Here is a 12,527-nt window from a genome sequence, read left to right on the forward strand (position 1 = left end):
TTACCCCCTTTTTTCCTTCATTTGGTGAACATAGCATTTCCTATTCCCCAGTGTATGACTTTGCTCTTTGTTAAATTAAGATACAAGAGCTTGCTCTATTTATTGCCTGTAGATAGCTGAGTAGTGCAAAAGTCTTGAAGGTGACATGCTGTATGCTTTGCCTGAAGAAACAGAGATTTACTGTGCAAGGATGAACAGCCTGCTGTGTTCTGCCAGCTCTGTGCAGCTGTCACTGCTGGAGGGAAGTTAGGGGTTAGAAAAGATGTGGGAGAGAGAGGTGATAGCAGCTTCTACAGGGGGCAGTCACTGCCCAATCTTCCTTCCCACTGCCATCTTGTCTGCAGGAGAAGGGAGACGAGAGACATCTCTTCCCCAGCTCTCCATCTTGACCTTATTCGCTTCCCGTTGCTGCCTACCCTCTGCAGACGGTAGTTAGTTGTTCCCCTTCCCTATTGTATGGTTCAGAGTGCTGCAGGTTGAAGTGATGGTAACAGGTCTTTGCAAGGAAGGGACAGCCTGTAGGGTCCACAGGTCCCCTAAGATTGGCAGGGACCTTTGGAGACTGTCTAGCTGATGAACCCTGTGTTGAAATCAGGGTCACCTTAATCAAGTTGCTTGGCACTGCGTCCAGTCAGGTTTTGACTATCTCCAAGGATGGAGGTTCTACAACCTCTCTCGGTAACCTGTTCCAATGTTCAACCATCCTTATAGTGAAAAAGTATTTTCTTATGCTCACGTGGAAATCCTGTAAAGATTTTTTCATGGGAGGGCAACAGGATTCATGCCTCTGGAATGTGAATAATAAAGGAGAAGTCTTAGAGTAGGGACAGCCCAAGGGAGGAGATCTGCCTCATCAAGAACAGACTCCTCTAACATATTTAGATTTCCAAAGCTCCCCTTGAGAGGCTTCCTAACATCCTTTACCTCCCCAAAACATTACTGAACTGTTTTCACACCAGAGCCTAGTCTGCTCCTGCCACCAAGTTACACTTTTTCTCTCCAAGCATTCTTCAGGCACTGAAATGCAATTTACTTATGAGGCAGAGAAATCATGAGCTAACTCTGTAAATGGATTTTATAAGACTCAGTCCAGACTACTAAGACCACATGGTCTGTTCTTGTTGACTACTGGTCCTTTTTGTAGTTTATCTGCCAGTCTTTAACACCATTCACAAATTTTATTATTCATTACTTTAATTTCTGGGTTATTAATAAACATGTTCAGTATTGTCAGGCTTCAGATCTCATTACACATATTCAATTTAATCATGATTCTCTGTAACTCAGTGAATCTGCTTCAGTGCGTATTCAATACTGTGAAAATACCTAAAACTGTGAACTGATTTATATAAACTTAAGCAAACATCTGTTCTTCTTGTATGAAGGCTATCTGTTATTTTAAACCTGTATCTTGTATCCAGGTTAATAATCAGATAAATGATTTGATTCTCTTTAGTCATGAAAACACTTACCCAGTTTAAATTTTCCCATGTGAACTTCTGTTTAGCTTATCCTTATGCTTGTGTATGGCAGCCAAGGTATAACTAAAACAACAAAAGGTCAAAATAATGAGCCATTTCCACTGGTAAAGCTAATATTTTACTACATGCCTACTACCTGCTGATCTCATCTTTTAAAGTGTTTTGTGACGCTATGGTTGAAGAGCACCACATAAAACAAATTGATTTGAAGCTCGGCCAAATATTGTAGGTCAAGATTTAGGCAGGAAGAAATTTCAGTAGTACATCCTTGAAAAATAAATTTATCCATGAACATATTAGGGAGACACCCTTAGGTAAAATTTTGAAGATGAATATACTCATATCTAAAAAGGGAGTACTGACTGGGGTATGGGTCTGGAAGATTTGATTTGGTTATTTAAGCTTCATTCTGCCTGCAACATTCCTTCTTCTTTCTGACTTCATTATGTTGGAAATGAAAAAAAATAAATTAATTCTGTCTTATTAAAATAGTATCTTGTTACTCTCAACGAGCCTGAACTTACTCAGCAAGATGTGCCCATTTTCAGTGCACAATAATCACAGTAACACACTTCTGGTTTTGAGCAGACTGACAAGTGCATTTAACAAGATGTGTAATTTTATTATAATCGTAAAACAGACAAATACATCATATCCCCCTCTACTCCACTCTCATGACACCCCACCTGGAGTAGTGCATCCAGCTCTGGGGCCCCCCAGTGTAAGAAGGGTGTAGACCTGTTGGAGCAAGTTCAGGGAAAAGCTGATGCTCAGAGGGCTGGAGCACCTCCCCTATGAGGACAGGCTGAGCGAGCTGGGGTTGTTCAGCCTGAAGAAGGCTCCAGGGAGACCTTAGAGCAGCTTCCAGTACCTAAAGGGGCTGACAAGAAAGCTGGAGAGGGGCTTTTTACAAGGGCAGCTAGGGATAGGACAAGGAGGAATGGCTTTAAACTGGAAGAGGACAGATTTAGATTAGATATAAGGAAGAAGTTCTTTTCTGGAAGGGTAGTGAGGCACTGGCACAGGTTGCCATGGAAATATTCAAGGCCAGGTTGGATGGGGCTTTGAGCAACCTGGTCTAGTGGAAGGTGTCCCTGCCTGTTGCAGGGGCGTTGTAACTAGATGATCTTTAAGGTTCCTTCCAACCCAAACCATTTATGGTTCTATAATAATTTTTATTTTAAATAATAAGTTGTTCAGCAACTGATTGCCAACACATAGACAGTGATGTGTAGAAAGATCTAACAGAGAATTGAGGTGTGTCAGATGGAATTTATGAAGTACAATCCATGTGCCATCATGCTCAGAAATGCTTATCCTGAGTAGACACCTACCTTAGTTCAAGTAAAACTCTGCATCACTTGGTGTTATGGACCAAGATTTCCCAATGTGGCAGTACTGATGGGGATGAGCTCTGATACAGTATAGTTAAGACAACTTTTATTATAAATCGTAACTAATAAGACAAAAGCTGTTGCTCAGCTTCTACATGAAGCATTTGCTTCTAGCTACCTTCTAGCATTTGCTTAGAAGGTGGGAGTCTGGATTACACAGATGTGCCTTCAGCCTCAGGGGTATTCACACCTCATGCATTTTGCCATAGGATGCACAAGTCACTACATCTTACACAATGTAGGTTGTTCTCATGTTGAATTAATACTGTGAGGAAAAAGGGAGTTTTGTGAGCTCAGAGAATGCACATTTGAGTATGACTCTCTTGTCTGAGGGTGATAGTAATGGCAAAGGGCGTCAATGTGTTTTATCCATTAATTATTTTAGGGAAAATTCAGGAACAGCTGCCTAATGGATCTCTGGGGCTAGACAGCTGGAGGCTAAATTGCAGACCCTAACCGTAAATGTCTCAGTTTTTACCACATCTGAATTTTAGCCAGTTTTTCTGAATGGCTGATTTATTTTAGGAACTACAAAAAAACCCCAATGTTAATTCATGTATTTTTCCAAGGCTCCTGACCATGAGTTGGGAAGCAGCTGTGATTTGGATGGTGCCTGGACACAGAGGCTGCAGCTTGACCCGGGCCAGCTGTGGGGAAACTTAAAATAGGTGGAGGACATGTTCATCTAAGCACTTGTCTAAGGGCAGACAGGAGTCTTTTTTGATAGCCTAAGGTGTTGTTCCCTTTCCTTCCCCCTCAGTTTGAGTACGATGGAGCACATCAGCCACATAATGCAAGTTTTCCGAAATCTGATTCCTTCTGCTTCTCTGCTGAACTTTGACTGAGGTCACGCAGAGCAGGACTGTAAGGTTATGAATCTGATTTCTGATTTCCATATCTCTTTTTCAGTAGTATATCTACCATAACAGAGTTATGGGCTGAGGTAGATGACAAAGTTCATTACATTTTTGTCCTTCTTTTTTTTTTTAATAGTACGGTAGTCAGAACTAATAAAATAACCAACAAATGTAAGATAAAAACATGCTGTATTATTTCAGTCCAGCGAGTGAATTCTATCAATCAAGCTACCTTTTTCTGCCAGAGAAGCCAACCGTATATTGTGTATATAACATCAACAATAACAAACAAACGAAAAACTTCGGGTAGATTACATTAAAGAGTCTAATCTGTAAAAGAATTGTACTTCAAAAACTCAGAAAATGAACTAGAAAAGAAAAATAAGGCTTACAGCATATGTGTGATAAGAATAGTCTAGACATCAGTGCATATTGAATCACAAAAACTGAATAACACAGTGATAAGATCGAGTAAATTCATGAAACACAAAGCTGCCAAAAAGAATGTGAATACTTAAGAGAAAAAAGAATATGAGTGGAGTACAATCAGAAGACTACTTCAGTAACAAGCTCCCCTAAGTTTTCCTTTGGGTATGTTCCAGAGACAAGGAAAAAAGGATTAATCTTAGTTCCATAATGAACAATGATGTTTTAGCATAAGATATGGTGTTGCTTGAGGAATATAGTAGTAGAAGGAACCTTATGGGTCACAAACACAGCTTCTGTTTTTTCAGGGGCCTTTCCACATGCTGTCTTTCATGAATTTAACATGATCCATGTTGAAAGCATTTATTTATTTTCTCGCCCTGCTGTTCCAATTCAAAGAGGAGTTGCAAAACCTGATTATGGTAATCGCTAAGAACTTTCTCATATTCAGCCAGAATTTATTAATGGGCAATTTATACCCATTTGTACTTCTGCCAATAGCCCTTCAGCTTAAATTGTCTCTTTCCCTGCTGTTGATCCTCTGATACATTCATAGACAGCAGTCATAAATCCTCTCCTTTTTTGTCTCCTGGCACTAATCAACACAAAAACTTTCAGTCTCCCCTCAGATTGTAGCTCTCTGTTCTTCTGCTAATCTCTGAGGCCGTTCTCTGATCCTGCTAAAATCTGAGTTTATCCTCCAGATATCCATTGGGATGGGTGCAGCCACAAATAGCTGCCTGTTGGAAGAAAAGGGCTCATGAGCATCCTGGGCCTTGATATTAACACTTTCTCTATGGAAAAGACTTATCCCAGTGCTCTCAGTGATACATTTACATTTTTCCCAGGCAATATTGCACCGGTAGCTCATAGTCATTCTCTGATGAACTGTTTGACAAGGATCCTTTGTGGTATTAAATTGTGAAGTCCCGAGCTGACAGCAGAAGCTCCGCTCTTATTCCCTAGCCATATTATCTTGCACTTCAAACTGGTACATTTCAGGCATTTTTTTTTTTATTTATTTACTCCAGCTCTGTATCATTGATGATTACCAACATTATGTAATCAGTAAATTGTAATTTACAGAGTGCTCTAAATTTGTCTATACTCTCCAGCACATATTGTCATTACAAAAAGAGCAGTACAGGACTTATACGTTACAGATGTACTTATGAAGCATAATTGGTAACCTACTACAGCCAAAAGGCCTTATTATCATGGCTCAGAAATAATGGCACCCACATGCATTTTGCTCAGTGTGATCTAGTCCTCTTTCATCCTGCCAGGAAAGACAAAGCTACCTAAGATATCTCTGTAAATTCCTCTATTGCTTGACAGTCCCAAGAGCCAAAAAAGTTTTCAGTATTGAGAAATTGCAAGCTGAACTGCTTTTCTTGTTATCAGAAACAGACAAAACATCTAAGCTTAAGAATGTGGTAGGAACCTCATGTCAGGTCAGGAGGAACTGACAAAAAGGATAGTCAGATCAATTGGTTAATCCTTTCATTAAAAAGCCATTCAAGAGAAGCTAGTTCTTTATCTCATTCATCTTGGATGACCTATCATAAGCAGTGTATTTCCTTGAATACAGAAGGAGTAAATGAAGCCAGGATTTTATTAGTATGAAGTGCTGTGGGAGCAGTTTGTCCAAGAAACTTACAGCTCCTCTGAGTCATGGTCAAAAGTATATAATTTTGGGGAAATGAGATCAGCAGCATCTTTGCTGGATTGACTACTCTCCTATGGGACTAGATACCTGGGAGTTAGAGGAATATGAAAGTCAGGAAGCATAAGATTGATGTGTATGTCTTTGAGAAAGGAGGGGTGCTTTTGTGGTTGGACCTGGAGCACTTTAGAGAGGCTCATGGGAATGTAGGGAAGAAAAAAAAAGCTGCCCTTAATATCTCCTGTGGAAGAAAGAAAACACTGAACAAAATGACCTAAACCCAAGGTGGATGAATTGCCAGTATGCCCCGGGCTTGGAGAAAATAGATCATCCTAAAGATACTCACAGCTACTTCTGCTATGCTGTATCTCTGCAAATCTCATGGCTTGCTGTGCAGCTCCAGGTCTTGAACTGTGGGTCTCCTTGTGAGCTGTAAAGCTCTCTTATGTTGCTTTCCAAAAGTGCAGCTTCTTACTTTAAATCTTGCAGCAGAAATACCATGCTTTGACAAATTCAGAGGTTTCTGTAGCTGCAATAAAAGTGGAAAGCTCAGTGATGCTCGTTCTTCACTGTCTATGTGCTTTGTAAACCAATTCATGTTGAGAAAAGGAAACCAAGGTAGGTGCAGAATTTTGCTTGGATCTGAAAGCAAGGTAGGAAGGACAAGAAACAAGAGTCCCTGGCTTATATCTGCTTAATTCCCTATCTGTAGCATTAAAAATCATGAAGTTCTGCTTCATGATTTTTCTTTGCCTCCTCACTTCTTCCTAAGAAACCTGTTACAAATCTAACCAAACCATGAATGTATACACTGTGTTCCATGTCCTTCAATACTTCAGATATTCCCAGAGGATAGCAAACTCCATCTTCCACAAGTTTTCAGGATCAGTTACTTAAAATAAAGAAAACAAAATAGCTAGTATAAACTAAAATTCAAACTATTTATTTTTGTATTTTTCTATGTATTAAGGGCATCTGACAATGCCCTGAATAACATGTCTTAACTTTGGTCAGCCCTAGAGTGATCAGGCAGTTGTACTAAAGTATCACTGTAGGTCCAGATTGCATTCCATGCCATTCCATTCCATTTCCTTACCCTCAATGTTGTTGTATTTTGTGCTTTTCACCTTGTGGATTCACTTAGTAGGTTTAGCAGATCAATAATAGAGCAAAAATCTGGAGCACGAAGGTATGTGTCACACAGGCAATAAGAAAGCTCTTCACTGGAGCTGCGGATGGAGGCATATTACGGGTTTTTTTTATCCATCATAATCTGATGGATAATTTAGAGGGGAGGGTGGGAATGTTAGTTCGAAGTCAGAAGTATGGCAGTCCGCAATGCTTCTTAAGTGGATTTGTGGGAAAGTCTGGTGTCTTTGAAAAATTCCCCTGGCTGGTCTTATCCTCCAGGTAAAAGTAGTTGTAGTGTGAAACTTGAGGCAAGTGATAGCTTGCTTCTGTTCCTAGCTGGCTGAAAGGAGAGAAAATATTTTGTTTTTCTCACTGGTCCAGTTTTAACAGTCTGAAACCATTATTGACAATGGACCTTGAAACATATATTTTGAGAAAACAAATTTGAAATTAATTCATTAATTGATTGATAGGATCAGACAGTATTCACAATAAAGTGAATGTAAGGACTTATGTAAGGGAAAGAAATGTAAGTAAAATACCTCCTCAAAAGAAGCCCTTTCTAAAAGTATAGCAGCTTGGATGAGGGCATCGATGAAGTTGTGAGAGACAGTGTGAAGAATAAAAAAGTGCAGAAAGAATGAAGGTTGAGATGTGTGAGAAGAAATTTTTTTGGCAGAATTGGTGTATTCACAGCACTGGTTATATTTACTGTAGGGAAAATGCAACTGTTCTGTTGTTAAAAGCCACCCTGCAATGATTTATGGATCAATGCAATGTACCAGTTTTTGTGAAAAAAATATGAGCAGATTGACTGGTTTTGTTAATTTTCCTGTAATGGCTATCACTTGCCAATTTATTGTTGCTGTTCTCCAGCAGCCTTTGCTGGCTGCGTACAGGTCCCACTATTCTGGTTTAAGCTGCTGGCTGTCTGCATCCATTATAGAAAGAGTGCAAAGAAGCCAAGTCCCGTTTCTGAGTCAAATAGTTATCATCCGGTAAAAGCTCCTGGCTGTATAGCATCAGACAAATTTAAGGAAGAAAATTATAGGTTGTAAAGGGTGATTGATCCATGTTTGCTTAGAAAATGAAATGTAGATGTTGATTTTGTACAGATAGAAATATTAAATAAACAGATACCACCTTATCAGCCTTGGTTCCAGCTCCCCATCTCGGCATGCAGTCCCATGTAGGGTTACCTTTCGGTAACCTGGTGTGCATTCTGCTTGGGACTTGTTCTTGGAAAGGTAAAACAAATTTGAGGACTGGACTAGGGGCAAGAAACCAATAAAGCAAGATATGGCAAAAAAAATATATCATCTTCATATTCACCAGGGCACAAAAGGCAGAGAAATAACCCAGAAAACACTTGGAAAAAGGGCAGATTTAGACAGTGGATAGTGTATCAGCCTCTAGTCAGTCTGTAGATTACGGAATTCCAGGGAATGCTGTGAGTTAATAGTGTGAAAATCTCTTTGTTTTTAGAATAATTGCACTATAGTAAGTAATAGCTTTGGGTGCCAGCCACATCCAAGCACAGTTTCTCCCAGAATTTCAGCTTTATTTAGATACCGGCAGACATCCAGAATTGAAGCCCCACAGCTCAAATGTTGATGCAGACTCTTCCTCATATTCATTTTCATTCTACTCCCAAGTAGAACTCAGTGAATAATTATCAGATGGATTAAAACTGCCCACATATTAAAACACAGATTTCTCTTTTTTGTGAGGACATAACCAGTTATACTTGTGTAACAGAACCTTTCTTGTACATTCACAGGTTACTTTCTGCATATAGGTTTGAAAAATATCTCGAGATCAACTGCTAACACTATATTCCTCAATCCTTTCATTATTTTCCTGGAGGAAAAAAAAGTTTTCTTTCTTTTTTTTTTTTTTTTTTTTTTAATTTGTCTGTAAAATTACTGATATACATCATAGAGCTTGGGGCTGAGAAGCGTTTGAGACTTGGGGGGGTGGTGAGTTTATGCTGTTTCATGCTTGAAAACATGACAGTGTATATTTCTACAATATTTCTTCTGATTGTTAGCATCATGCTGATGGTATGTATTTAAGCAATAGATTCTATGAAGTTCTTCAGTACTAACGACATATATAATGGCCACTGTTATCCAGCTTTTCGTGTCCAGTGTTAAAGTATTGAGACAGAATGTATTCCCATTGATTGCTATGAAGGTTATATGTGTATCAGTAAATCAAAACAAGCTTTAGAAAGATAGAAAATCAATTGATATGAGGAATAGGAAAGACATAGATGTTGAAACCTTTCTCATAACTTGGCTGGTTTTTATAGCTATAATCTCACTGTTTTAGCTTTGCTGGGATTTTCAGTTGGTTGGTTGGTTGGTTTTGGGTTTTTTTTCCCAAATCATTGCTTTGGCTGAAAATGACTGATATCCAAAAAATGGATGTCTAAGCAGAGTAACAGTAGACCTCAATAATAAATCTCTGAGCAACTTTTGATAGCAATAAAATGCTGATTTCTATTTATTAACTTGCTGAAATGTAATTTTCAAAGCAAGCTTTTTGCAATGTATGTGTCATTTTTCCAAAAACAGCTACACAAATGGTGGTGGTCCTTCCTTCCTGAGGCATGCACTTACATATATCAAAAAGTTTCTAAAATTTACAATTTAGGAATACTTAAAATGTTTAGTAACATTTTACTCTAACTGATATTATTTACAGAATTGCTACCCAAATGCCAACAGATGAATTGCCAATACAAATGTGCCGTCACCAGGAGTGGCACTAGGTGTTACTGTGCTGATGGATATGAAATAAGCAGTGATGGAAGAAGCTGCACAGGTAAAGAAATACACTGTGACATTAACACTCGGGTATCCTAATGGTGGCTGTCAGGCACAGTGAGCTGGCTGTGGGCTCTGGCCAAGGGCAGGCCGTCCAGCACAGCTGCTTCCTTACCTGTCTTCAAAGGTGTTTGTCAGGAATGACCATGGGCTTGTAGGGCAGGCAGGGAGGAAGGGGTTCCCCTCCAAAAGGAGAGTCAGGCCCCCCTCCTGACTCTTTGGTGTTCCTGTGCTCCAGCAGCAGGTGTTCTTAAATTACTGGAAGGAAAGCATCCTCAGCCAGGCTGGAGGAGGTGGGGAGCATTTCCCCCTGCTCAGACAAGTTTACAGCTCATTCACACAAGCTGCTCTCCAGACCAGGCTACCAGGAGACACTGTAAAACTTGTAGTGTTTTACCTCATGCCCATAAAGTCACACCTAGATTAGAATTTGATAAATGAACACTCTGAGATCATACAACTTAGCTGGGAATGTTACTTTGTGTAATTAATTGCAGACTGAAATTGGTGTTCTTTTCCATTTTTTAAATATATGGCTTCTTAATTCTCTATCCAAGTATTTGTTTCTTGTTTTATTTTTTCTCTTTTTATAATCATATTGGAGTTCTGTTGCCTTATGTATGTGCTCACTACCAATCACTCTTTTCTCTAAGTAATGGTGCTAAGCCAGATTCTTCATAAATGTAATTTATTATAAGTTCTTTTGCGCTACGGGTGTCATGTTTTGTGATTAAAAATATATCTGAGGAAATAATTTCAACAGCAGTTTTTTTAAATGTCAGTTTAAACCCTCAACCACCATTAAATAGCATATCTTGATTTTATGGTATTATGCGTGTGTACCCTAGTCTAGAAAATTGTTCTTTATATTTATTAGAGAAATATATAGGTTTTGATATAGTGGATGATGGTTTAATGTAGAAGCTGTGACAGTTCATTTAAGGAAATATAAGACATTGCCAGCATAAGTAGGTTGAGAAAGATAATAAACTATTTCCTTTCTTGAAATGTTGCTTCATTCATCAATCCTGATAACCGGTGGTCTCTAATACTAACAAGAACCCTAATATGATGCAGACATTGGATACTACCTGAAAAAGTAAAGATTTTATCTTTCAAAATTAATGTCTATCAAACCTGAAAACTCCTAGTCTTCTGTTTGGTTACTGGAGTAATTTCAACAGCCAATATCTGCGATAAGGTATTGGCCTGAGAAGGGGAAAACATAAAGTGTCATAATGACTTAATGACTTAAACTTTTCTCTTAGAATTCTGATTTATTGTTGAATCTCTTTTTTTTTTTTTCCCCCAATCATAAATGACATCTTGTTAATGTTCCTTCAGATTTGAATGAATGTAACACGTATGGAAGCTGTAGCCAGATGTGTGTAAATACAGATGGATCATACTCTTGCAGCTGTGTGGAGGGTTATGTGCTTCAGCCTGATAACAAATCCTGCAAGGCCAAAAATAGTAAGTTTTAACATCCTTTTACCTTAATTAAAATATTTTGTGGTTTTGTCCTATCTAGAGGATACATACGAAAAGATAGACAGACAAACACGTAAGAGATGGACTTTCCTTCACTCTACTACAAAAAGCCGCACAACAACCTTTAGAAAACTTTTCACATATTACAGCAATACTCCAAGGGAAATGTTAGAAGTTATTATATGATTATTATTAATTAAAATGAAAGACTCAATTCAGCCAAGATTAGAAGAGTTCCCAGTTGCCCTGTTCATAAATAAATCAAAGGTTTTTTTCCTCACACAAACAAAATAGGCTGTTTATGCTGGGAAGACAACAGAGATAGTGAGAAGACAGAGGAAACAATTGTGAGGTAATTGTACTCTTAGGATAAAAAAGACAGGAGGTTGCTTTGTCCTTCAATATCCCAAGAGGCAAATTTCATGATATACATATTCATACTAGGCTTTTTATTGCTTACTGCATATTTTCATTAGTAATAGCGAATTGTGTATTTCAGGAAATTAGTGAATTGTGTTTAAGGAAGTGATATTGTATGCAATATGTTGTTATTCAGCGTATTAAATTTACGATACTTTTATATTAAAAACCCCCAAAAGTTCTTTAAGAAATTAGTCAACATCCACAAGGATTCAACACCCAAGTATAAAGTTGTGTTTGCTATATATTTTTTAAGTCTTCCTTTTTATAGATATTTTGCCGTCAGAAAATAGGAAAGTCTCCTGGTTTTTTTTGAGGCTTCCTCACGTAAAGAGCATTGCTAAATAGGTTCGGATTTGAGCAACAGTAAGAGTTACAGATTTTTTACTGCTTGTACCAATTTATATATTGATCCACACAACATATCTGAGCAACTTTTTTAAAATCCACAGTGAAGCGTTGTGAGATAAGAAAGTCCACACAAAGTAAAAATATTTTAATATTCTTCTTCCTCCACTACATGAAAATCAATAATGTAATTCTAGATCAAGAAATCCTCATGGTACCAGTACTGGTCTTGAGATGAGCCTTTGAGTTTCCCTTCTTAGATATGTGTAACAACTGAGCGTTGTAATAAGCTGTCAGTGGCTGGATGGTCTTGATGAAATAAATCAGATTAACAAAGAAGAACTACTCTTCCGTAATTCTTAATACTCTGCCATGTTTATTTTACAGTAGTTTTCACCTTTTCTTGCAATTTCAGAGAAGAGTCACTACTTGTTAATCAGAGGAATCACTGCAGGACAGTACAAATCAAGATGATGGTGCTG

General features: G+C 38.3%; 1 protein-coding gene across 9 annotated transcripts in view; it reads left to right on the plus strand.

The window, feature by feature from the left end:
* LRP1B (LDL receptor related protein 1B) overlaps nt 1–12,527 on the plus strand; it is a 752,766-nt gene that overhangs the window by 386,640 nt on the left and 353,599 nt on the right. For 8 of the 9 annotated variants that reach the window (XM_030487472.1, XM_030487474.1, XM_030487475.1 and 5 more), the window contains exons 3-4: nt 9,665–9,784; nt 11,131–11,259. The exons of the other annotated variant lie outside the window; for it this stretch is intronic. In XM_030487472.1, coding sequence (XP_030343332.1) covers nt 9,665–9,784; nt 11,131–11,259 — 249 coding nt within the window. The remainder of the gene's footprint in view (nt 1–9,664; nt 9,785–11,130; nt 11,260–12,527) is intronic. 9 annotated transcript variants of the gene reach the window in all.

This window comes from Strigops habroptila, chromosome 5 (genome assembly GCF_004027225.2).
Source record: "Strigops habroptila isolate Jane chromosome 5, bStrHab1.2.pri, whole genome shotgun sequence".
NCBI classification, from domain to species: Eukaryota; Metazoa; Chordata; class Aves; order Psittaciformes; family Psittacidae; genus Strigops; species Strigops habroptila.